The sequence below is a fragment of the Scyliorhinus torazame genome, chromosome 14, assembly GCF_047496885.1.
Source record: "Scyliorhinus torazame isolate Kashiwa2021f chromosome 14, sScyTor2.1, whole genome shotgun sequence".
NCBI classification, from domain to species: domain Eukaryota; kingdom Metazoa; phylum Chordata; class Chondrichthyes; order Carcharhiniformes; family Scyliorhinidae; genus Scyliorhinus; species Scyliorhinus torazame.
The window spans coordinates 105,527,938-105,551,358 of NC_092720.1; the positions used below are offsets into that span (position 1 = coordinate 105,527,938).

The 23,421-nt window shown below is 48.8% G+C and overlaps 1 protein-coding gene across 1 annotated transcript in view; it reads left to right on the top strand.

Moving 5' to 3' along the window:
* The window catches only part of LOC140389933 (ubiquitin carboxyl-terminal hydrolase 7-like), a 124,602-nt gene that overhangs the window by 12,120 nt on the left and 89,061 nt on the right, over window positions 1-23,421 (top strand). The window contains exons 3-5 of the mRNA XM_072474590.1: window positions 16,053-16,149; window positions 16,333-16,475; window positions 21,473-21,561. Coding sequence (XP_072330691.1) covers window positions 16,053-16,149; window positions 16,333-16,475; window positions 21,473-21,561 — 329 coding nt within the window. The remainder of the gene's footprint in view (window positions 1-16,052; window positions 16,150-16,332; window positions 16,476-21,472; window positions 21,562-23,421) is intronic.

The following is a 23,421-nucleotide window of genomic DNA, read 5'->3' on the forward strand; positions in this document are numbered from 1 at the left end:
ACTTCAGGCCAACCAGCTCAATGCAGATGGACAAGGCCTTTGTCCAGATCTTGGGTGGCTGGGTGGAAGAAGTGGCTCTGTTTCTGCTGGGCTCATCCGTCTGGTAGCGATCGGTGGTCTTGAACTTGTCTGTCTGGTCGTTATGCTGCACTTGGGTTGGCACAGGCCGGATCCAAGAGAGACCGAGCACATGGCTGTGTCTCTTCTTATCCCTCTGGGTTATCCCTTTGGGGCGGTCCTTAACTTGGACCCAATAATTCAATCACTGCCTTCGATAAAGGGGCGGGTGCCTTGATGGCTGGGAGTGTCCTTAGCAGTCATTGGCCTTGGCTGTTTGGGCTCCCTGAGGAGTGGCGCCGCTTAGTCGGTATCTGTATCAGTTACCTGAGTACAGTTCTTTTGTTCTGGGGAAATGGGCCATTAGAATGCAAACGAGCGGGGGTTTCGATCGCGTCCAGCTATCTGGGTTGCAACACACACACAAGCTCGGAGTCTGTCTGAGTTCTGGGTTGGCTATAATTCACTTGGTCCTTTGCAGGTGGCCATCTGAGATGGCTACATCCCATCCTCTTGATCCTGAACGCGAAGCGTGGTGGATCACACTGTTGATCCGTTATCCATCCCTGGTGTGCCGGTTACCCTTGGTCAAGGACAGGCTCTACACTACTCTGTCCTATGTTTTTGGAGCATTTACCTAACATTTTTATTAACACATCATACATTCATAATTTCTAACGGGTCACTATAAAACATTTCACTGTTCTGCACAATTGAATATCTAACTAACACTATCTGAGCTACTCTCATGCTGCTGGCAAATATCAAAAAGAACTTATGTACAATACAAGATTTCAAAACAGCAGCATCACATTTCTACTTAATCTATCAAAGTTACAGAGGTATCCGGTCTTTATTTTTATCAGCGATTACAGTGTTTGTTGAGTTGGGTGAATTCCAAAGAAGGGGGCTCGGAGTGTGTATATCGGGGAGCGGGAGGCGCTTTTTCGCCATTTGCGGAGTCTTAAGTGTCTGGATGACACTGCAGAATATTGCAATTACCAGAAGGGCCTCTACTGTGTATGAAAGGGGGTACCATTTGGCAATGTTTTCGCACCAAGTGGGGGTTTCAGTGTCTATCTCCATGTGTGGTGTGGTGTCCGGGCTTGGGGTGTCATGTTGTGTGGTGGTGTTTGGGGCTGGTGTGTGTGGTACAGAGGCTTGTAACGCGCGCAGTTGTAGGAGTCCAGCGATGATCACAATGTAGGTCATTAGTCCTCTCTTCATCTTGTCTTCCGTTTTCCATATATTCCTGGGGGTGGAAGCATAATATCTGTTATTATCTTCGGTTAATATCTCGTTTATTTGTTTTTCTCTCAACTTCAATTACCAATTAGAATTGTCACAGTGTGTGACTCCCTCATTTCTTTTTTTGAAATAACATTTTGAGAGACAAGACATTGCCAAAAAAAAAATTTCTTTGTAAGTGCAGAGATTCTCGCAGCTGGTGGTCGATGTGGGGAGTGGGCGGACAATTTCTCCGTCCAGTCTTTCCTTTACTGCAACCAGTGATGGCTGAAGCCCATCTTAACCAGCCGAATTTTAGGGCGGCCAGTTTTATAGAGTTTCGTCGTCCACGGTCCAGAGGTAGTTTGCATGTAGCAGCATATGTTGCAACCAAGTATGTCATATGTGTAAATAGCAGGTGGGGAACGACCAGACGGTCGCGGAAGGTAAAGGGATGAGTGAACAGACTGTAGCAAAGGGCATTCTTTAAACCACAATAAAAGAGCAGAGAAGGGAAAACTAAGACCTGCCAAAGACACTGAAAAGTGTAAAGAATCATTCCAGAGTACTCGAAGTGACGGGAACATAAGGTGCGTGTGGACCGCGGCAGGGCAAGAATAGGTGGAATCCCCGGGTAGGGCGGTGATCAGTGCTGTTACTCCACGACATGAGTTTAACTGACCGGATGCATTTGGGGTCCTCAGGTAGGGCGGGGATTAGTGCCGTCATTCCCTACCTGGGTAACCTAAACGAGCGGAAAGAATTTGTAACACGTGTGAGATCCAACAATTGTTCCTTTAACAGCCATTGGTCAGTAAATGGCGTCGGAAGAGAAACTATGACTGTATCAAGAAATTGGGTGTCAGGCCGACATTAATTAAAACCATGTGACAAGAAGAAAGAAAGAAGGAAAATAAAAAGGCAGGCAGGCTCCATCAGAAAGTAGGACACCGTGATTCTTATGCGGCGTATTTTTCTCGTCATCTGGACACCTCAGGGTTCCGTATCAAAAAGCATTGTAAAAGGATCACCATAACCAGAGTCAGAATCTGAATCATCACCATCTCCCGGTTGCCAGACTCGTGTCTGCCGTTTTTGTGCCCTGGCCGCGTGGACTGTTTTGAATCCGAATCGTCATGTCTAACCAGTCTACAAGAAATGTCGCGGTGCCAAAAAGGGGATCGTTTGTCATGAGGCATAGGGGCGGTGGCAGTGAAGGGCAAGTTACTGTTGTCAGGCAGTGGCAGTGGCTCTGGCTGTGGAAGGGGGCATAGGGGGCGAAACATGTCTTGGTCGTGGTACCGGAGGCTGGAGTGACTGGGGCCAGGGAGGTTGTAGCAGTGGTCAGTGATCGTGGTCAATTCGGGGAGGCTGGCGCTGTCGTCGGAGTCAAGCTCAAGGTGGGAAGGTCGTACCTGTGGGCGGAGACTAGGTCGGGTCTGTGGGCGTGGACATGCTGTCAGAGCTGTGGGAGGGTTGGACTAGGTTGTCGATGGGTGGGGCGGAATCGTCTGCTATTGCTAGGGAGATGTAGTGGGAGTGGCTACACTGGGTTCCATAGACATTGAGCTGGTTGATGTGGAACCAACCAGTTTTACCACTGGGGTACATTATCTTGTACACAGGGGGCTTACTTTGTCCGAAATGGAGTAGGGTCCTGCAAATTTGGGGGAGAGGAAAGAACTGGGATTGTAAAGGGAAACCATTACTTGCTGACCAACTGTGTACTCCACAAGGTGGACTGTTTTGTCAAAGCAGGCTTTACTCTGCTTCCTTCTAGCGCCTAATCGGACAGCTGCAGCGAGCTGTGCTGCTTTAATATTGTCTGTGACTTGTTGGACCACTTTTTCATGGGTGTGGGCGGTGACTGTGGGGCTTGCCAAATCGAGACCTAATAAATATTCAATTCCCTTCATGGGCTGTCCGGTCATGAGAGTGTGGGGGGTGAAACCTGTGGAACTGGAAACGATGTTCCGAATAAACATAAGGGCAAATGGGAGAACTGTGTCCCATGTGGTATTATTCTGTTGCACCATCTTTCTAATGGTGGATTTTCAAGTGTGATTCATTCTCTCACCAATGCCACTGGATTGGGGGTGATACACAATGTGAAATTTTTGTTTGATTCCAAAAATTGTTAGGACATTTTGCATGACTCTGCCGGTGAAATGGGAACCTTGGTCTGACTCAATGCTGTGGGAGAGACCCAAGCGCGTGAATATCTGTTGGGTCAAAATCTTAGCTGTGGCCTTTGCAGTGTTTGTGAGGGAAATGCTTCTACCCATTTTGTAAAGGTGTCGATTCCCACTAATACGTATTTGAAACCATTTCTGCAAGGGGAAGGGGGCCAATGTAGTCGAGTTGCAAATTTGTCCAAGGGCCATTAACAGGTCGGGTGTGTCTCAATTGTCCCTTCTTGGAGTACCTTTCAGGATTGTTCTGTGCACAGGTTAACCAATTCTCAACATAATGTGTTACATCGGATTTTCAATCGGGCTGCCAGCACAAAGGCCTTAAATGGGCAATGGTATTGTCTATCCCCTGATGTCCGTGTCCGTCACGAAACTGGGAAATTATCTTTTTTGTCCTGGGTGGGGACCACATAAATTCCATTTTTCAAAACGATATTGTCCTGTACCGTCAGTGAGTCCTTGCATTTGTCGTAGGGGGCTGGTACGTTACCGTCTAAAATGTGTTTGAGAGTGTCGTCTGCCTTTTGGGCCTCGGATAGATCCTCGATATTGGTCTGAAAAACCTGGACTGCGTGTATCGGTTCACTTTCGGGGGGTTACCAAAAGTGACCGTGGTGTGATCCTGACTTAGCTAAGGCGTCTGGCTTTACATTACCGGGTCGGGAGGAACGATGATGGCTTCTCACTTTAATAATACCGTACGTGTGGTCTTCAGCTGTCCTAAGAATACGCTTCAACAATGGGGCTGAGGGTAGGGGTTTACCATCAGCTGATACGAATCCTCGAGATTCCCACAGGGGCAGGAATTCTGTCAAGCTATTGCACACATATAAACTGTCTGAATGTATGTCTGCGGGGGTTGGAAAGGGACGGGGGTGCTGCACTACATATGCTATGGCTGCTAGTTCTGCTGCTTGTGATCCTAGGTGGCCGGGCAATTTTAAAGATATTTCTTCCAATGCGCGTCCTTTTGCATCTTCTATATAAATTCCACAACCAGTTATTCTCTTTCCATTTTCTATCGTGGTGGAACCGTCTACATAAATCTTTAAAGCGTTGTCTATGGTGTGTGGATTCTGCGTTTCACTGCCTGCTCATGTGTGCAGTTACTTTGGAATAAAGGATCCTGTGCGGTGTTGGGCTGCTATGATATGGCACTCATGTGGGGTCCCTGCATACTGAAGGTTATCTGCTAGAAATGTGTGGGTCTTTGTACGTTTGACTGTAATGTCCCTTCCTTGTAACAACAGTGCCCAGCGAGCTGCTCTGATCTGGCTGACTGAACCGTCCTTTAACCTACCATCTAACAGTAGCTGCGTTGGGGTGTGCTCGGTTAACATCGTTACTGGGTTGAGGCCTGTGATGTATGCAAAATACTGTACTGCCCAAAAGACTGCAAGCAAGTGCCGTTCGCAGGCTGTAAATCCTTGCTCTACGGGATCCAAAATTCGTGAGGCAGAGGCTACGGGGTCCTAAGCGGTCATGTCTTTCCTGTAGGAGTAATGCTGATAGGGTTCGGTTGGTGGTTGCCACTTCTAGGGCATAGGGAGAGTGTGCGTCTGGAACTTGCAAAGCGGGGGCTGTGCCTAGGGCACGTTTTAATTCATTGATGGCGTCTGTGTGCTAAGGAAGCCATTCCCATGGGGTGTTCTTTTTAAGGTGCTCTGAGAGTGGGGCTGCTTTTGTGGCAAAACCATCTATATGGTTCCTACAGTATCCAACTAATCCTAAGAATGACCGGAGTGCAGTGACATTGTGGGGCAGGGGCAATTTAACTATTGACTCAATTCACTTCTGTTCGATCTCTCTCTTCCCGTGGTGATAATGGTGCCTAAATAAAGGACCTTTTCTTTTACAATCTGGGCTTTTTTTGGGTTGACCTTGCATCCAATGGATTGCAAAAGACCTAGTAATTCCAAAAGAAGCTTTCCATGCTCTTCCTTTGTGTCCATCTGTAGGAGTAAGTCGTCCACATACTGAATAAGGCATTCGGGGCGGGAAAATTTGGAAAGTATCGGTGGAAAATGGAGGGGGAGTTGTCGAATCCTTGTGGGAGGCATGTCCATGTTTACTGCTGCCCTTGAAATGTGAACGCAAACTTATATTGACAGGTCTTGTCCAGTGGGATGGACCAAAAGCCATTGCTGATGTCCAGCACAGTGAAGTACTTTGCCTGTACTCCCTGCTTGAGCATGGTCTCAGGACTCGTGGCAACGGTGGGGGCTGCAAAAGGGGTGACCTTGTTAAGTTCTCGGTAGTCGATTGTCAGTTGCCAAGAACCATCGGGTTTTTTCACAGGCCAAACTGGGGCATTATTTGTTGAGGCTACCAGCCGAATCGAATTACTCCTTGGTTGAATAAGCTATTGATGACTTTTGAAATCTCACCCTCGGCTTGCTGTGGGAAACAGTATTGCTTCTGTGGCTTAGGATCGGGACCTCAAATTGTGACCAATCGTGTTTGTGTTGGGTGAAGGAAGCTTTATGTTTTCTGAGGACCTCTCTAATTGTCTGGTCTGTACTAATTGTTTGCGGATCAAGCCAATAGTCTCCTACTGAGCAAATCCTATGTTCATAGTCCCCTACTGTGAGCGTAGCGGGGGCTCTCGCTGTTTTAGCCATTTTCCATACACATCTATTCACGGGATCAAAGGAAAGATTATGGGAGCTCATAAAATCGATTCCTAGAATGTGCTCGGCTGTTTGGGGCAAGTCGACTAAAACAACGGGGTGTCTGGTACTTATGGTTCCTGTCTGAATATCTACGGGGGCTGTGATGTATCCCTGCTGTATGTGTCCGGTAAATCCCCTAAGGGTGAAGGTGTCTGTGGTGGGCCAGTTGTCACGCTGGAACATTGTGGAGGAGTTTAAAGTGGTGCGGGTACCTCCTGTGTCCCAAAGAAATTCTACTGGATGTCCCCGGACTGTGCCTGTGACTACTGGTCTGCCTGATTTGTCCCAGAGTGTGTCGCAGACCCAAGTTGGGGAGTCCGAACACCGTCAATCTGTGGTGTTGATTGCTGAATTATCTGAACGGGTGCTAACACTATGTATGGGCCTAACATTGTTCCTAGGTGGGGAGCGTGGTTGTTGGTGGCATTGCTGGTTTGGGGGGTTTTGTCAGCATTCGCGGGCGTAATGTCCCATGTGTCCACAATTATAGCAACATCGTGGTGCCTGTGCTCTGGGGTGCTGTCCTTAATGTCTACTCTCATTTATCCATGCTGGGTCCTGGTTAGTCCTGACTGGGTGCATATTTGCTTCTACCTGTTCCTGATCTGCCTCCCTGTGTAGGGATTGTTCCCAAGCTCTGGAGAGTTGCTTTAAAACCCAAACTTCATTGTGTGTGGAGTCTGTGGGGTCGTAATTCACTCAAGCCTTTTGACCTGCTTCTGTGGCGTGGGAGACTAAAGTGCGGCCCATTTAGTGGGGTTGTCATTATCTAAGTGTACGCGGATCAAATCCCCAAATACTGCTTTAAAATGTATCTAAAGGCGACCTGCAAATGCGGTCGGATGCTCTCCCTTCTTTTGCCTACAACGGTTCAAACCTTCTAAGGGGTCTCCCTTGTACCCAATCACATCTAAAATGGCCGTTTTCATCTCCTGTAGGGTTCCTCCTCCTACATCCTGGGATTCTGGTAAAGCTGAGCTGACGGACTGGTCAAGGCTCATTACTATAAGTTTAACTTTCCCCCTTTCGTCTGGACAGTACATAACCTTGTGCTGGCGTACTCTCTCAAAGAAATTGTGCGGGTCTGCGGTGGGTTCGAATGAATCAATTTTAGCGCAGGCGTCTCTCAATTGGGTGATGGATAATGGGTTGGTGTAAACACAGTCGGGCTCCTCCCGATCCGATGACTTGCGCTGTATGGTGACCGGATTCATGGGGGTGTGTGCTGCCTCTGCAGTCGGTGGCACAGGTGCTTTCCTTTTCGGGGCATGGGGGGCTCTATTGTGATTTTCTGTGTTCTACACATATCTCTGGGCGGTTTCATTTAGTTCTTGCCAATTGGGGGCACCTTCCTCATCTAAATTTTGTCCAAAGGTATCTCTAAATCCGTTTTGCACTGAAAGCAGTGACTGCAACTTTTCTATTTATTGCCTACATTTCACGTGGTCTACTGTGCTCTGTCTTTGTTCTGTAGTGGAGCTATGGAGCGCTCGTAAAGCTGCCTTTAAATCCGCGCATTGTCTTGTTAACTGTGCTACCTGCTGTTCTGTCTCTTCTCGTACCAAGACTGCGTGCTGTGGATCTTGGTAGGCTTTATCGTACTGGGTCTGAAAGCTGCTAAGATGAACGAAACAAGATTGGTGTGCCCGTTTGACATCAGCCAGTTCTTTATCTTTAGCTGCCAACTGATCCCAGAGTTGCTCAATAATCTTTTCACTTTCACTATTGTTTCCCTCATTCTTCTTCTCTTTCTCAACAAGCTGCCTGCAGAGCATCCTCACGACCTCCTCTGTGCCTCGCAACTGTGCCAAACAGGACACTATTGCCATCGGCTTTCGAACTTTCGCTGCATTTTTGTTATGCACCTCGGTTAGATTGTCCCACCAAGTTTGTCCTATACTTCCTGGACCCGACTCTTCATTTGAACACAAACTCGGACCAAAGGGGCCATCCGTTCCCCTTTAAATACTTCCTCAACACTTATTCCCATATGGGGCTCTGCTCTGTTGGTCGCTGCGACCTCGGGTTCCTGTGGGTTCATTAAACGTTCCATCGCTTTTGTGGCCATTGCCTCTAATCTCTCTTGCTGTACTTTTAATCTGTTTCCTACCGTTAATTTCTGTTGCACTACTTTGATTTCTCTTTCCCTACCTTTAATTTGGGACAAGGGGTTAAAGCGGCGATTTGAACTGCGGGTATGGCCTAAGCTATTTTCCGGTTCACAATTCCCTCAATAGTTTTCATAGAATTTACAGTACAGAAGGAGTCCATTCGGCCCATCGAGTCTGCACCAGCTCTTGGAAAGAGCACCCGACCCAAGGTCACCACCTCCACCCTATCCCCATAACTCAGTAAACCGACCCAACACTAAGGGCAATTTTGGACACTAAGGGCAATTTATCATGGCCAATCCACCTAACCTGCACATCTTTGGACTGTGGGAGGAAACCGGAGCACCCGGAGGAAGCCCACGCACACACGGGGAGGATGTGCAGACTCCGCACAGACAGTGACCCAAGCTGGAATCGAACCTGGGATCCTGGAGCTGTGAAGCAGTTGTGCTATCCCACAATGCTACCGTGCTGCCCTTGACACAATCTAACGAGTTTACCTTATATTCCTGTTAGTACGCATGCAGGTTAGTACACACTTCCGAAATTCGGTAATTTGGTTGAGATGGGCTTGCATTTGTGGTTCTTTCTCTTTCACGCAATTGGATTTCAAAGTTTGTGGGTTCTCTCGGAGTGACAAATACACTTCTAATTCGAGTCCCGTCAGATGTCGCCAATAATGGTGCTAATCAGCACCAGAGTAATGTCGCCAATTAATAATGATGCTCTTTAGAGTCGCCGGGTATCAAATGATACCACCACAAGGCTTTACCGGATATCGATCAAAGGACCACACAACCAGTTAGTCAGTTCAAGTCAAAGATGGTTTATTTACACAAGGATTACTTCGACATGCAACACAAAACGAGACAGGTTAAACTACACCTAACAACTACAATAACCTATACTTAACTTCAGGGCAACCGGCTCTATGCAGATGGGCAAGAGAGACCGAGCACATGGCTGTGTCTCTTCTTATCCCTCTGGGATTTCACGCTCTTTGAGGCCCAATAATTCGACAGGCTTCGATCACTGCCTCCGATTTTGGCCAATAAAGGGGCGGGTGCCTTGATGGCTGGGCGTGTCCTTAGCAATCATTGACCTTGGCTGTTTGGGCTCCCTGAGTAAAGGGATTGGCGCCGATTAGTCTGTATCTGTATCGGTTACCCAAGTACAGTTCTTTTGTTCTGAGGAAATGGGCCATTAGAATGCAAATGAGCAGGGGTTTCGATCGCATCTAGCTATCTGGGTTGCAAATACACACACAAGCTCTCAGTCTGTCTGGGTCCTGGGTTGGCCATAATTCCCATGGTCCTTTGCAGGTGGCCATCTGAGATGGCTACAGCAGCGAGGAGAGCGGCATCCATCCTGTTGATGGGTAGCTGGGGCCAGAGGGCATCTAGAGGGTTTGGCCTGGGGGACACCCATACAACCCGTGGCAGTAAGTTGACAGTGAGCAGTCGGCACAGTACATGGCTGCCTTGCTGGCTGTGGAGATTTCATGCATCAAGTCAAACATGGCCATGCTGATTGCCAAGGTTAGCTGATGAATCAATACTCCTCCTGATCGAACAGCACTTGGAGGAAACACTGAAGTTGGCAAGGGTACAGAATGTCCTCTGGGTGAGGGATTTCAATGCCCATCACCAAGAGTGGCTCAGTAACACTACCACAGACAGCACTGGCTGGGTTCTAAAGAACAAAGATGCTAGATTGAGTCTGCGGAATGTGGTGAGGGAACCAACGTGAAGGAAAAACATACTTGGCCGCATTCTCATCTGTCCATGACAGTATTGATAAGAGTAACCACCGCGCTGTCCTTGTGGAAACCAATTCCCATCTTCACTTTGAGGTTATCCTCCATTGTGTTGTGTGGTATTACCACCATGCTAAATGGGATAGATTTCGAACGGACCTAGCAGCTCAAAAATGGGCACCCATGAGGCATTATGTACCATCAGCAGCAGCAGAATTGTATTCAACCACAGCCTGTAACTTTGTGGCCCGGCATATCCCCCATTCTACCACAATAACCAACCCAGGGGATCAACCATGGTTCAATAAAGAGTGCAGGAGGACATACCAGGATCCTCAATAGTTTAGCAAGTGATATGTATTGTTTGGTTACCGGACCAGACCCCAGTTATGTTTACACTTTAACTGCTAACTTATATGTTCTCTATCTCCAATTAAGCAAAACCCATTACATATCAAAAGCTACTTATAAATAACATTAGCAAACACATGAACACTTGCTTTCCTCTGAGTGGCTTTCAGCAAATGAGAGACATTCTCCAGGCACAACCTGCAAGTCCTTCTGTCTTTGACATACTAAAAGCTAAACTACCTGCCACAGATCTGTTTCCTTCCATTAATTACAGCATCTCTATACAACTCAGATCCGATGCTTACCAACGTCTAAACACAATCCATTTAATTATCCACCCCTTCTTTATCTAAACAAAATGCCATTAGCTCTATATAGATTAATAAGTGAATGGTTAGAATCAATGATTATTTTACTTTCATGACACTTTAATTACATCTTTTGCAAACACACGCCTGCCTCTATGTTAAACCAGGTTTAAAAAAAATATTACTGTAACATATATAATACAATATATAACAATTTCCTACATTCATCCCAGTCCTTAGCTATAACCTGCTCACTGATGCTTAGTTACAGTTCGGTCCGGAACTCAGCTTCTGATCTCACTACAGCTTTGGTTCAAACATGAACAAAAGAGCTGAACTCCAGAGGTGTGCTGAGAGTGACTGCCCTTGACATTATGGCCGGGATTCTCCGATACTGCACCGGGTCGGAGAATTGCCGGTGCACGCAAATCCAAAACCTCGCCAATGGGGATTGTGCTGCGTGGGTCGCAGAATCGCTGGGGAGTGTTGGGGGTGGGGGGGTTGCGTGGCTAGGTGCCAGCTGGCAACAGTGGCGACCATGTAGCCCATGGCACCTGGTTGCGGAGGGGGGTATGTGTAATGATGATATGTTGTCTACCCCCGCCCCTGCAGACCGTTATGTTTGGCCATCACCTAGCGATGTTGGCCGCCATGGCGGGGGCCGCTGCCCAGCATGTAGCCTTATAGGAGCTGGAGCAGGGATGTACCAGGGAGGCTGCCGCAGAGGAGCATGCCGCAGAGGGGCAGGTTGCATCCACCCAGGCTGTCCGCCCGACAGGACGAGGAGGAGGAGGCGGTGCCACGGCAATGGAGGGCCCTGATGAGGCCTCGTGTGTACCTGCGCCGCATGACCTTCCATGACCTCTCGGACAAGGCATGCAGGAGGAGACTCCGGATGAGCCAGGAAACCATCGCCCATATCTGCCACCTGATGGCACACCTGGCACCGCATGGGACTGGGAGCGGACATTCTCTCCCAGTGGCCATCAAGGTGATGGTCGCCCTGAACGTCTACGCCATGTGATTGTTCCAGTCGCCGAGTGGGGACTTCTCCGGCATTTTCCAGGCATCGGTGCACAGGTGCATCCGTGCAGTGACCGACGCCCTGTTCGACATCGCGGAGTGCTACATTCAGTTGCCTGTGGACCACCGCCGACCAGGATGTCCGGGCAACAGGCATCGCTGCCGCCGCCAGGATACCCATGCTCCAGGGGGCGATCGATGGGGTGCACGTCGCCATGCGCCCATCATCGGATAACAGGGCGGTGTTCATGAATAGGAAGGGGGCCTATTCCATGAATGTGCAGGTGGTCTGTGACCGCCGGATGAAGATCCTGCACATCTGCGTCCGGTACCCGGGCACTGTACATGACACGTTCCTATTGGCACAATAGTTCATCCCCTCCCCGCCATGTTCGAGGGACGCCACCCCCCCCCGCCCCCACCACGGCTGCGAGACTGGTTGCTGGGCGACAGGGGTTACCCGTTGCGGTCGTGGCTGATGACGCCTATAAGGAGGCCACAGACTGACGCGGAGACCCGCTACAATGATGCCCATGCAGCGACCAGGGGTCTGGTCGAAAGGTGCTTTGGGCTGCTGATGATGCGCTTCAGGTGCCTGGACCACTGTGGAGGGGCGCTCCAGTACCCGTGTGAGAGGGTCGGCCGCATCGTTGTGGTCTGCTGCGTCCTGCACAATATAATCCAGCAGAGGGGCGATGTGCTGCAGGCAGAGGAGGGGGAGGAGGAAAGGGAGGATGACGACGAAGGTCATGCCTCCCCAGATGAGGAGGATGTAGAGGGAGGGGGGCGGGCAATGTACGAGACATACGGGCTGGCAGGGATGGGAGACTGCCCAACGGTACCAGCTGGGTCAGCTGGCATGGGACAAGTTGATAGCCGCACGGTTCACAGAGTAGGGGGGGGTTCGCTGAGGTTGGGCACGGACGGCGCAGTACGGCACCAACCCAACACCCTCACCCCGCCCACCACACTCACCCCGCCCGCCACCAATCACCCGCATGCACACCACCCCTCCATTGCACATCCACCTGCGGCACAACGAGCAGGGCTCACACGGTCGCCAGTGGAAGCGGGTCTATTGCATGGCATGGAGGATGATGACAACCTGCTCTGCGATGAGCTCCAGGCTCTACATCGTTCGACAATGTCTGACCATTAGCCACAGTAACACCCTCCACCTGGGTGGTCCCTGCATGCGTCCTGGACACTGGTGTGTATGGACCCGTCGTCTACCTGGGGGCGGGGTGGCAAGGGCGACCTGGGGGGGGGGGGGGTGGTGGCGCATGCCACACTCACCTGAGCTCGACCCTCGTATCACCCCTCACACATACTGCCGCTCACTTCCCACCACACCCCCGCACGCATCGGACAGAGCACAGAGGCAGCTTCCGTACGTGTAAAAGTGAGTTTAATGACAGATTGTTCATACATGTGCCGTAGCCGTGTGTGGCGGGGGTTGGGGGTTGGTGCCATGGGCACAGTGGGGGGACTCACCCTGGCTGCCCTGACTAGGTCATTGACCTTGTGGCACTGGCTGCCTGTCCTGGGTGTTATGCCCACGGTGCTGACAGCTTCTTCCACCTACCTCCACTGGCGCCGGGTGGTGTTGGCAGCGACCTGCGGCTGTGTCCAGGGTACAGGGCCTCCCTCCTTTGCTCCACGGCATCCAGGAGCATCTCCATGTCACGGTCCTGGAACCTTGGCACTGCGCGGGGATGGGGCCATCTTCCCACGTTGGCCTGTGTTTGTGCGGGTGGCGTCTCGTTAACAGCGACGTGGCATCAATTGCGCCGTGTGCATCTGTGACGCCATTCCGAGCTGTGCCGTCGCGCTTCCCGTGACACCCGTGCTAGCCCCTTCCATGGCACAGAATATGCGCACTTTTGCTCGGCTCGACGCTGGAGTCTCTCGCGCCGCTTTTGACGCCAGCGTCAGAACTTGGCCGCGATATCGGAGAATCCCAGCTCATGTCAGCATTTGACTGAGTAAGGGATCAAGGAGCCCTAGCAAATGTGGAGTCAAAGGGAATCAGGGTGAAAAATCTGTACTGGTTGTAATCGTACCTCGCATGAAGGAAGATGGTTGTGATGGTTGAAGGTCAATCATCTCAGACACAGGATATCACTGCAGGAATTCCTCAGGGTAGTGTCATAGGCCCAGCCATCTGCAACTGCTCATCAATGGTATTCCTTCTATTGTAAGGTCGAGAGTGGGGAAGTTCACTGATGACTGCTCAGTGTTCAGCACCATTCACGACTGGTCAGACATTGATATAGTCCATGTCCAACTTCAGCAAGATTTGGACAATATCCAGGCTTGGACTGACAAATGGCAAGTAACATTCGGACCACACAAGTGCCAGGGGTTACCATTGACCAAAAACTGAACTGGACTATCCATGTAAATACTGTGATTACAAGAGCAAGTCAAAGGTTAGGAATCCTGCGGCAAGTAACTCACCTCCTGATTCCCTAAAGCCTATCCACCATCTAAAAGGCATAGGTCAGGAGTGTGATGGAATAGTGCCCACTTGCCTGGGTGAGTGTAGCTCAACAACACTCAAGACTGTTGACACCATTCAAAGAAGCCCACTTGATTGGCACCCCTTCACCATCTATGAACAGTGGCAGCAGTGTGTATCATCAACAAGATGCACTGCAGGAACTCACCAAGGCTCCTTACATAGTACCTTCTAAATGGACAACCATTACCATGTAGATGTATCAGGGTAGCATACACAAGGGAACACCACCACCTGGCAGTTCCCCTCCAAGCCATTCACCATCCTGACTTAGAAATATATTGATTCCTTCATTGTGACTGGGTCACTGTTCTGGGACTCCCTCCCGAACTGCCTTTGGGCATACCTAAACCACATGGACTGTAGCGGTTCATGATGGCAGTTCACCACCACCTTCTCACAGGTAATTAGGGATGGGCAATAACTACTGGCCTAGGCAGCGAAGCCAACATCCCGAAAATGAATAAATAAAAATTATTTACTTATGCTATCCCTGATTGGTATTCCCGATTAGCATTGGTGTTGGGATTGACAACAAAAGATAGGAAAATATTTGAACTCTTCAGCTTGATTTCACAGTATCCAACCTTGTGACATGTCTAACATTGTGACATGGGCGGCATGGTAGCACAGTGGTTAGCACTGTTGCTTCACAGTGCCAGGGACCGGGTTCGAGTCCTGGCTTGAGTCTCTGTCTGTGTAGAGTCTGCATGTTCTCCCTGTGTCTGTGTGTGTTTCTTCCGGGTGCTCTGGTTTCCTCCCACAAGTCCCGATAGACGTGCTTGTTAGGTGAATTGGATATTCCGAATTCTCCTCTGTGTACCCAAACAGGCTCCATAGTGTGGCGACTAGGGCTTTTCACAGTAACTTCATTGCAGTGTCAATGTAAGCCTACTTGTGACACCAATAAAGATTATTATTATAAACATAAGTTTCTCATTAATATTTATTTATAATTGCCACAGTAAAACATTTGTTCTGTGTAACATGTATTCAACTTTTTCTAAATTAGTGTGAAAAATGCAACAGAATTCCACAGAGATAGAGGGCGGGATTCTCTGATCCTGAGGCTAAGTGTTGACGCCGTCGTAAACGCCGTCGCATTTTATGACGGCGTCAAGAGGCCCCCAGGATCAGCGATCCTGTGCCCTACAGGGGGCCAGCACAGCACAGGAGTGACTCACGCAGCTCCAGCTACCGATACCGGCGTCAAACGGGCGGCGCGGGTTTGCGCATGCGCATTTTGGCCAGCATGCGCTCTAGTTGCCTTCTCTGCGCTGGCCCCGATGCAACATGGTGGAAAGCTACAGGGGCCCGACGTGGAGTAAAAGAGGCCCCCGTCAGGAGAAGCCGTCCCGCTGATCGGTCGGCCCCGATCACGGGCCAGGCCACAGTGGAGGCCCCGTGGGGTCGGACCCCCACTCTCCTTCCTACCTGGCCGACCCCCGCAGGATGTTCGCCGAGGTCCCGCCGAGTAGGACCACATGTGAATGGCGCTGACGGGACTCGGCCTATCTCGGCGACCACTCAGCCCATCCCACGTGGAGAATCGCCGGGGGGGGGGACGGGGGGGGGCGTAAAGTGGCACCTGACTGGCGCTGCGCCGACCGCGGATTCTCCGGTGACTGGAGAATTGGCGACGCGTGAATCCCCCCCCCCCGCCCCCCGCAACGGCGATTCTTCGATCCGGCCCGCGGTCAGAGAATCCCGCCCAGGAAATCTGGGTTATACACATATACATGGAAACAAGCATTCATTTGTTCATTGTCTGTCAAGAAACCCTACTTTTTCTACATTAGTGATCAGTGTTATTGAAGTTTTTATTTATAATTAGGTTTTTCCGGATTAAAAAACCAAGGAGCCACTTGCTACCTGAATACATTGCTTCAAACTCTCTACATGACTCCTGAAGTGAAGGAAACTATCAGCAGGTCTGTACAGTTAATATAATAATAATGAGCTTCCAAGTATATCTCAGTCACATGTATTCTAATGACTTTGAAGTGTAAAATGTTTTAGATTTTAATATATACTAAAAGCAAGTAATGCATTATGTAAAAGTCATACTCTACTGGAAATGTTTAACATTATTAAACAAATAATCCTCCCATTAGATTTGTGAAAAATCCACCTGAAACGTTTGATAAGAAAACCAGCATTTGCTACCATCTTGATGCACTGTTTACAGAGTTAGCTGCAAAAAGGACAGCACAAACATGTGGGATTACAAGGAACCTGGGCATGAGTGAGAAAGATGGTAAGTAACAACATGCAGCAAAAGCCTATATATATCAGGCTATATATCATGAACAATAGTATATCTTTTAAAATGTCACATATTTGCCAGTAGTTCATCAAAAGCATTCTAAATGTTCTACATCAATGTTACTGTTCAGTTACTCAGCTGGATTCTCCGTCGGCAGGATCCTCCACTTCTCCGGCAGCGTACTCATGGACACGGATTTCCCGACGGCATGCGAGTTCTCACAATGGGAAACCCCATTGGCTGGCTGCCGGGAAGGAGGATCCGCTGCACCAGAAAACGGGTGCGGAGGGATGGAGAATCTGGCCCACTGTCTTTGAAATCATGTGAAATGTTCATTTGAAGTTCCTTTCTCTGACATTTTATCAGAAGATTTACCTTAGATCATGGCTCGAATATGACTTCCCAAAATGGCATTTGATTATACGCCAAAAATAAAATGAACTGCTGGGTTTGGTGTTTTGGTTGCCACTTTGAAATGTCAAAAAATACATAATATTGGTAATTCAAATCAAATCAATGTGACACATTTTATTAAATTAACTAATTCTACAAGCCTACCTCTAAATACAATCAATGGGCACAATTGTTCCAAAACAATTCGAAGTGTTGACCCTTGTGAGAAAAGTGGTGAGATTCCCACTGGGTGGGTCGGTGAGATCCAGATCGCAATCCTCTCACACATACCCATTATTTTTTACCTTGGGGAGATTCCTGCCAGGTGTTTTTTGAAAACTCACCACTATTCTTAGAATTCCCCCTGTACCAGAAAGGGCGACATTCTAAATGGTGATCAGGGATTCTCACTCCCCGACTCCGATGCAAGCTTCAGTGGGTGCTATTCAGGTCAAGCTATGTTTTCAAGTTATCCCCTGGTATAACCCATACCTTCACCGAAGATTTCATCTACTTACCACTTAGTAGCATCGATCCTGGGTCCCGCATTGCTAAGTAAGTAAAGTAGACTAATAACCACTCTTTCAGGTTAAAACCTCTAAGTTATTTTATTATTATATATTTTTTTCTCTTTTTAAAAGATGCAATCACTGTCTTTACAGAAAAGTAAAAAGATCTTGCTTCTGGATCCTTCTGGATGGTTGAAGGGACTTTCAGGCCCAACTTGACAATAAATCTTCTTTTTAAAATCTGGTCTTCTTTAGATGTATTCGCTGATGAGCTCAGTTGCTGCGTCCTATCTTTCCCATGTACAGAGCTGTGAGAGCTATCTCTGAGCTGACTCTGCCTACTTTTTAAATTCTAGTCTTCCTTAGATGTATTAGCTATTTTAGCTCGGCTGCTTTGCCCTGTCTCTTCCCCATGACCGAGCTGACTGTAATCCGTCTCTGCTTCTCCCCTCTCTCTCTCTCTCTCTCTGAGTTCTGGTTCTCGTTCTGGTAGTTCCTGCTCTGGTCTCTCGGTTTATATTCGCTTTATAACAATTAAGTTTTTATGACGTTATTGTAAAGTAACTCTTATTTTCTTTGATTGTAAAAAGTACCTTTGATCTAAACCTTTTAATCCAACTAAATATTGATTTTGACATTACTTCACCTCATAGATCTGATTACATTGTTTCCTTTGTGATGTTCAAAATGCTTTGACTTCAAGAGGTGTTACTTTTAATTCCTGTCATTTCTATAGTTTTATTTTCCAATTGTGTCCTCAGCTCATAATTTAGACTTTGATTTTGGCTTTGAATTATGTTTCTCGCAGACTGATAAACCTGGTATTAGCAAAATTTCACACTTAGAATTATCACCAAATTCAACTGAACCTCATCCATTCTTTTCCAGATCCTTACTAAGATAGTTACTTTCAATGAAGGTGTGAGCCATTGTTTTTGGCTTCATTCAAAATCCTGTTTGTCTTGTTTGCTAAGCCTGCTTGACCAAGGATATCTGCATTTTACAATCCTTCCCTGGCAGCTGCTGTTAACCCTTTGTGGGATATTTCCCTGTATCCTCTCATGTTTCTCTCAGACCAGATATTGCCAGACTTCCATGTTTCAAATGACACATCTTTCCATATTTTCAATAACACAGGAAAGAGATGCGCAGAACCTAAAGCCGCTGGCTAGGCTGGCTCTTCGGAGATCAAAGGTGCCCAGATCTCAAAGTGAGAGGCGCTCTGCTTGGGGGCCCTTTGTGAACCCTTTTTGGGGGCTCTCCTGCTATTCCCTGGGAATAGTGGGATGTGCACCAGGCACAATGCGGGCAGAGAACTGCCCCAAATATGTTCTTAAAATCATCAATGAAGCATGTTTATTGTCTTTGTCATCAATGTAAATAGTTCATCAATTTAATTCTGAATCACTTTGGCTATGGATCCCACTCTGGATCAGATTTGGCATTTTCAGTTTCAGAATAATTCCTCTATTACAAATCATCTTTCTGTCCATGCATTTCTTTGGAATATTCTGCATTTTTGAATGTTCTGATGATTAGTTTGTGCATTAATAGCATCCCATAATTTGATAACCAAACCAGACAAAACATCAAGTGGGGCAATTTTCACTTTTTAAAAAGATTATTTTCTCCATCAACCATCTACCTAGTCCATTCAGCATGAATGCCTTGTTGAGACACACATCCACACAACTGTAATTTAATATACATCCACATCACACATCCACACAACTGCAAAAAATAACAATTTAGCTGTTATTTCTTTGGAGGTAATTTGTGATCATAGAATCATAGAATTTACAGTGCAGAAGGAGGCCATTCGGCCCATAGAGCCTGCACCGACCTTTGGAAAGAGCACCCTACCTAAGCCCATACCTCCATCCTATCCCCGTAACCCAATAACCCCACCTAACCTTTTTGGACACTAAGGGCAATTTATTATGGCCAATCCACATAACCTGCATTTCTTTGGACTATGGGAGGAAACCGGAGCACCTGGAGGAAATCCACGCCAACATGGGGATACGTGCAGACTCCGCGCAGTGATCTTCCACACTAATAAGCTGTGTCCTATGCATAAGTCACTGGGATGGCTCTTCTATGCAGTATTGATCCACAACTTCACTGCATTCTCATCCATCCAGCCACAGTCACGGCAATGCAAAAAATAACCACGGGGAACTTGATTTTCGGCTGGGTTTCACATTTGAAAATGACCATAGATTTTAATTTTGTTTCATTGGTCACATAGGTTAGTTGCACCATAAATCTTCACTTCTCCTGACCTCTGGTTTGCACTCGAACGTTTGTCGAAACCTTCTCACTCCACAGTTCGACAGTTAGGCTTATCATAATTCATCCATGTTGTCAAAGTGACATAATGGTATTCATGGGTAGAATTTTAAGGATGGCAAGCAATTGGAGCTCGCCATCCTGAGAGTCAGTGCTTAATGCGCAGTCACCATCTCTTTAAATGCCACTGCCATTTAATGCTCACTTGAGATCAGCGAACAGCTCTTCAACTCGGCCAGGCAGAGCACTGCAGTGACCAGAAGCGGTACTGCAGCGCTCTGTTTGAGATTAAATCCTGGGACTTTTGAAAAGGTAAGTACAAGGTATGTCCTGGGCGGGGGGCGGGGGGTGCGGGGGGGGGGGGGCTAAAAATTGAGACTGGGCTGGATAAAGCCCTTTAGTAGCCACTTAAGTGCCTTAATAGGTGAATCGGTAGGGGTCTTGCCTGAGGCCCTGCCTGCCAAACTTGAATTTGCATCTTGGTTTGGGCGGAATCCTGTCCATTCACTTATACACTACAGTCCCGCAACCGCCCCCCCCCCCCCCCCCCCCCCCCACTCCCTCCCAGCCCCTCGCCCCCCTGCTGCCTCAGAACTCGCCTCAGGGAGAGCATAATGTTTTGCACATTTTGCTGCTGTCTGATGTTCGTTGCTGGAAACTGGTAATTTTGTTAGTCTCTGAGTAATCTTTGTTTTTTGATGTAATGCTGTAAATTTTATTTCCATAAAATGACTTTACCAACTAGCAGTTATACTCATTTAAATATTCATTTACAGGATTCTCCCGACGCCCGGGACCTAACGGCTGCACCTGGGAGATCTCACCAGGGTGCCATTTAGTCCTGGTTTCCGCAAATGTGGACCAGTCGTGATGGCACCTAGGGAGTGGTCTCCCAGGCCGTTAGAGACCCCAGGGTGGTTGGAGACAGGACAATGTGGCACTCCTGCACTGCCAGCTTGGCCACTGCCAGACTGACTTGGGCACTGCCAGGGTGCCCAGGTACCAGCTTGTCACTGCCAGGGATCAGGTCTGAGGGGCCTTACCAGGTGGAATGGGGCGAGAGGGTGTTCCCAGGGGCCATTCGAGGTTAGGCGGGAGGGGTGGCTGAAAAGGGAGGGGAAAAATCGGGGCTGCCAGACAAAATGGTGCCTCGATCTGCGAGGAGCTTTTCCTTCTTTGCTCGCCAGCAGGAAATGACTCTTAAGTGTGGCCTTGGCAGAGAGAAACTCCCCAGGGCAAAAAAATGTCAAAGTCCCGTTAAATAGCAGGGCATTACTTGGCACTGCAGTTGCCAAGAAACACCCCGCTAAACACGTTCAAAACCGGACGTAGATTTTTTTACAGTTAAATCGCACCCATTGTATAACTGAAAAAATGATACATGTCATCATTTAATGGAGAGTAAATTTTCCTGTATCATATATTGGCGAATTAAGGACTGAGGCAATGCACGCTAATTTGTCGTATCCTAGCTTTCTTATTAATGAGAACCTGCTTGTCAGAAATTGTATTATTTCGCACCTCAGAGTGGGTGATAGATTTTTTAAATTATAAAGTGATTTTAATTATTTCTTTTATTTCCACACTTATAATTAATTAATTAATGCAACTGTTAATCTCTGAGATGTATCCGGTGTTGATATTTTAATACTCCAAATGTCATTCTCTATGCAGCCACTATGTTTTGCAATACCACTGATTGTTTCCTGAATTTTTAACAATAAATATAGCTTTTATTCCAAGTTTAAACTAATTGAATAGAACTCTAAAGATTACTTCTGGATTATTTTAAAGTATTCGAACAAAAGGATATAGAAGAATATTTCAGACGGATACTGAATGAAGTTGACAAAGAAAGTAATGGGTCCTTCAATATATTGCAGGTGAGCCTATAACCAAGCAGAGATTTTAAAATCAATTCTTACATGTTAATAAAGTTGATCTAAGCAGGATTTGATCCTGACCGTCCTCGAGGTTCTTTATCTCATCTACAAGTGTTATCTGGATTGATTGAAAATGGCCACGGGTGCAATTCTCCCATTGGGAGACTAAGTCCCGACGCCAGAGTGAAAACTGGAGTGTTTCACTCCGGCATCAGAGGCCGTTCCTAGCCCCTTATTCTCCCGCCCCCGGGGGGCTAGGAGCAGCGCCGCGTCATTTACGTGCACCGGGCCTTGGAGCCACGTAAATGCGGGGCCGCATAAATGACGTGACCGGCGCCGCGTAAATGACGTCATCCACGCATGCGCGGTTGCCGTCCTCCCTGCGGCCGCCCCGCAAGAAGTTGGCGGATTGATCTTGCGAGGCAGCGGAGGAAAGGAGGTCCTCCTTCAGAGAGGCCGGCCCGCCGATCGGTGGGCACTGATCGCGGGCCGGACCCCTTTTGAGCCCCCCCCCCCAGTGCAGGAAGCCCCCCTCGTCCCCCCGCTGGCCGTCGCCCCAGCGTTCCCGCACTGTTCCCACCGGCAGTGACCAGGTGTGGATGGCGCCGGCGGGTACCTGTCGTGTTGGGCAGGCCGCTCGGTCCATCCGTGTCGGAGAATCGCCGCTAGCCCATTACCAACGGCAAGCGACGATTCTCCAAGCGGCCAGCCGTGATGCGCGCCACGCCGGTTTTGGGGGGGGTGGTAGAATCGCGTGCGGGCGTCGGGACGGCGTGGCGGGACTCGCGTGGCGCCCGGGCGATTCTCCCACCCGGCACGGGTGGGGAGAATTCTGCCCCACATCTTTGGTAGGATTCTCCGCCGTCTGATGCCGGAATCGCAAAACGCGATTGGGCGTAGAATCGGTTCCAACCACGAAGTCGCGGCAGGTGCCGTTTTCACGCCAAATCGCAATTCTCCGGTGCCTCGACAGTGGCATCAATACGTTCTAGGACACAATTACAATAAACACCGTTGGCATATCATTAGCGGGCCCGACCGGTATTCTCCACCTCCAATGGGTTGAATTCCCGACGGCACGGTCCACTTGTACTTTTAACACCCGCCAGCATGGCATCACGCAGCCCACCCAAGGGCAATGCCCACAGTAGCCCCTACGAGGGTGTCGGACAGGGACAGCAGAGTGAAATGTTGGCATGGACAGCGCCAGCCAACACCAACCCTAGCAGCAGGGACCAGAGGCCAGAAGGGGGATGGGGGGTCATGCAGGAGCAGGGTCCGCAGTGCCAAGCGGGGGCACCATGTAGCCTATTGGACCTGGTTGTGCATGGGGGTACACACCATGCTAACATGTCAGCCTTTCACCTCTTGCCGACAATGGATATTGCAATACAACCAGCAATGGTGGCCTTCCTGCTAGTCGCAGCAGCCCTGGGGGATAACCTGCGTCTGTGCGAGTTGGAACTACTCGAGGAGGAGGAAGCTGCAGCAGCAGAGTTTGCAGCAGCGGAGCGTGCTGCAGAGGAATAGGAGGCAGCCGCCCAGGGTGGAGAGCCAGCCGTCCAACAGGCTGTTGTCTGCAAGTGATGAAAGGCCAACATGTTAGCATGGTGTGTACCCCGTGCCCGACCAGATCCAACAGGCAACATGGTGCCTCCGGTTGGCACTGCGGGCTCTGCCCCCGCATGTTCCCACCCCTTCCTCCTCTGCACATCCCGGGTCCCGTTGGTGGCCAGAACCATGGGGGCCTCTGGCCCTGGCGCACTTCCCTGCTGCCAGGGGTACCATTGGCTGGCAGTGCCCTTGCCAGGGGTAAGCTCCATGGCACCCATACGGCATCCCATAGGGGCTATTTTGGGC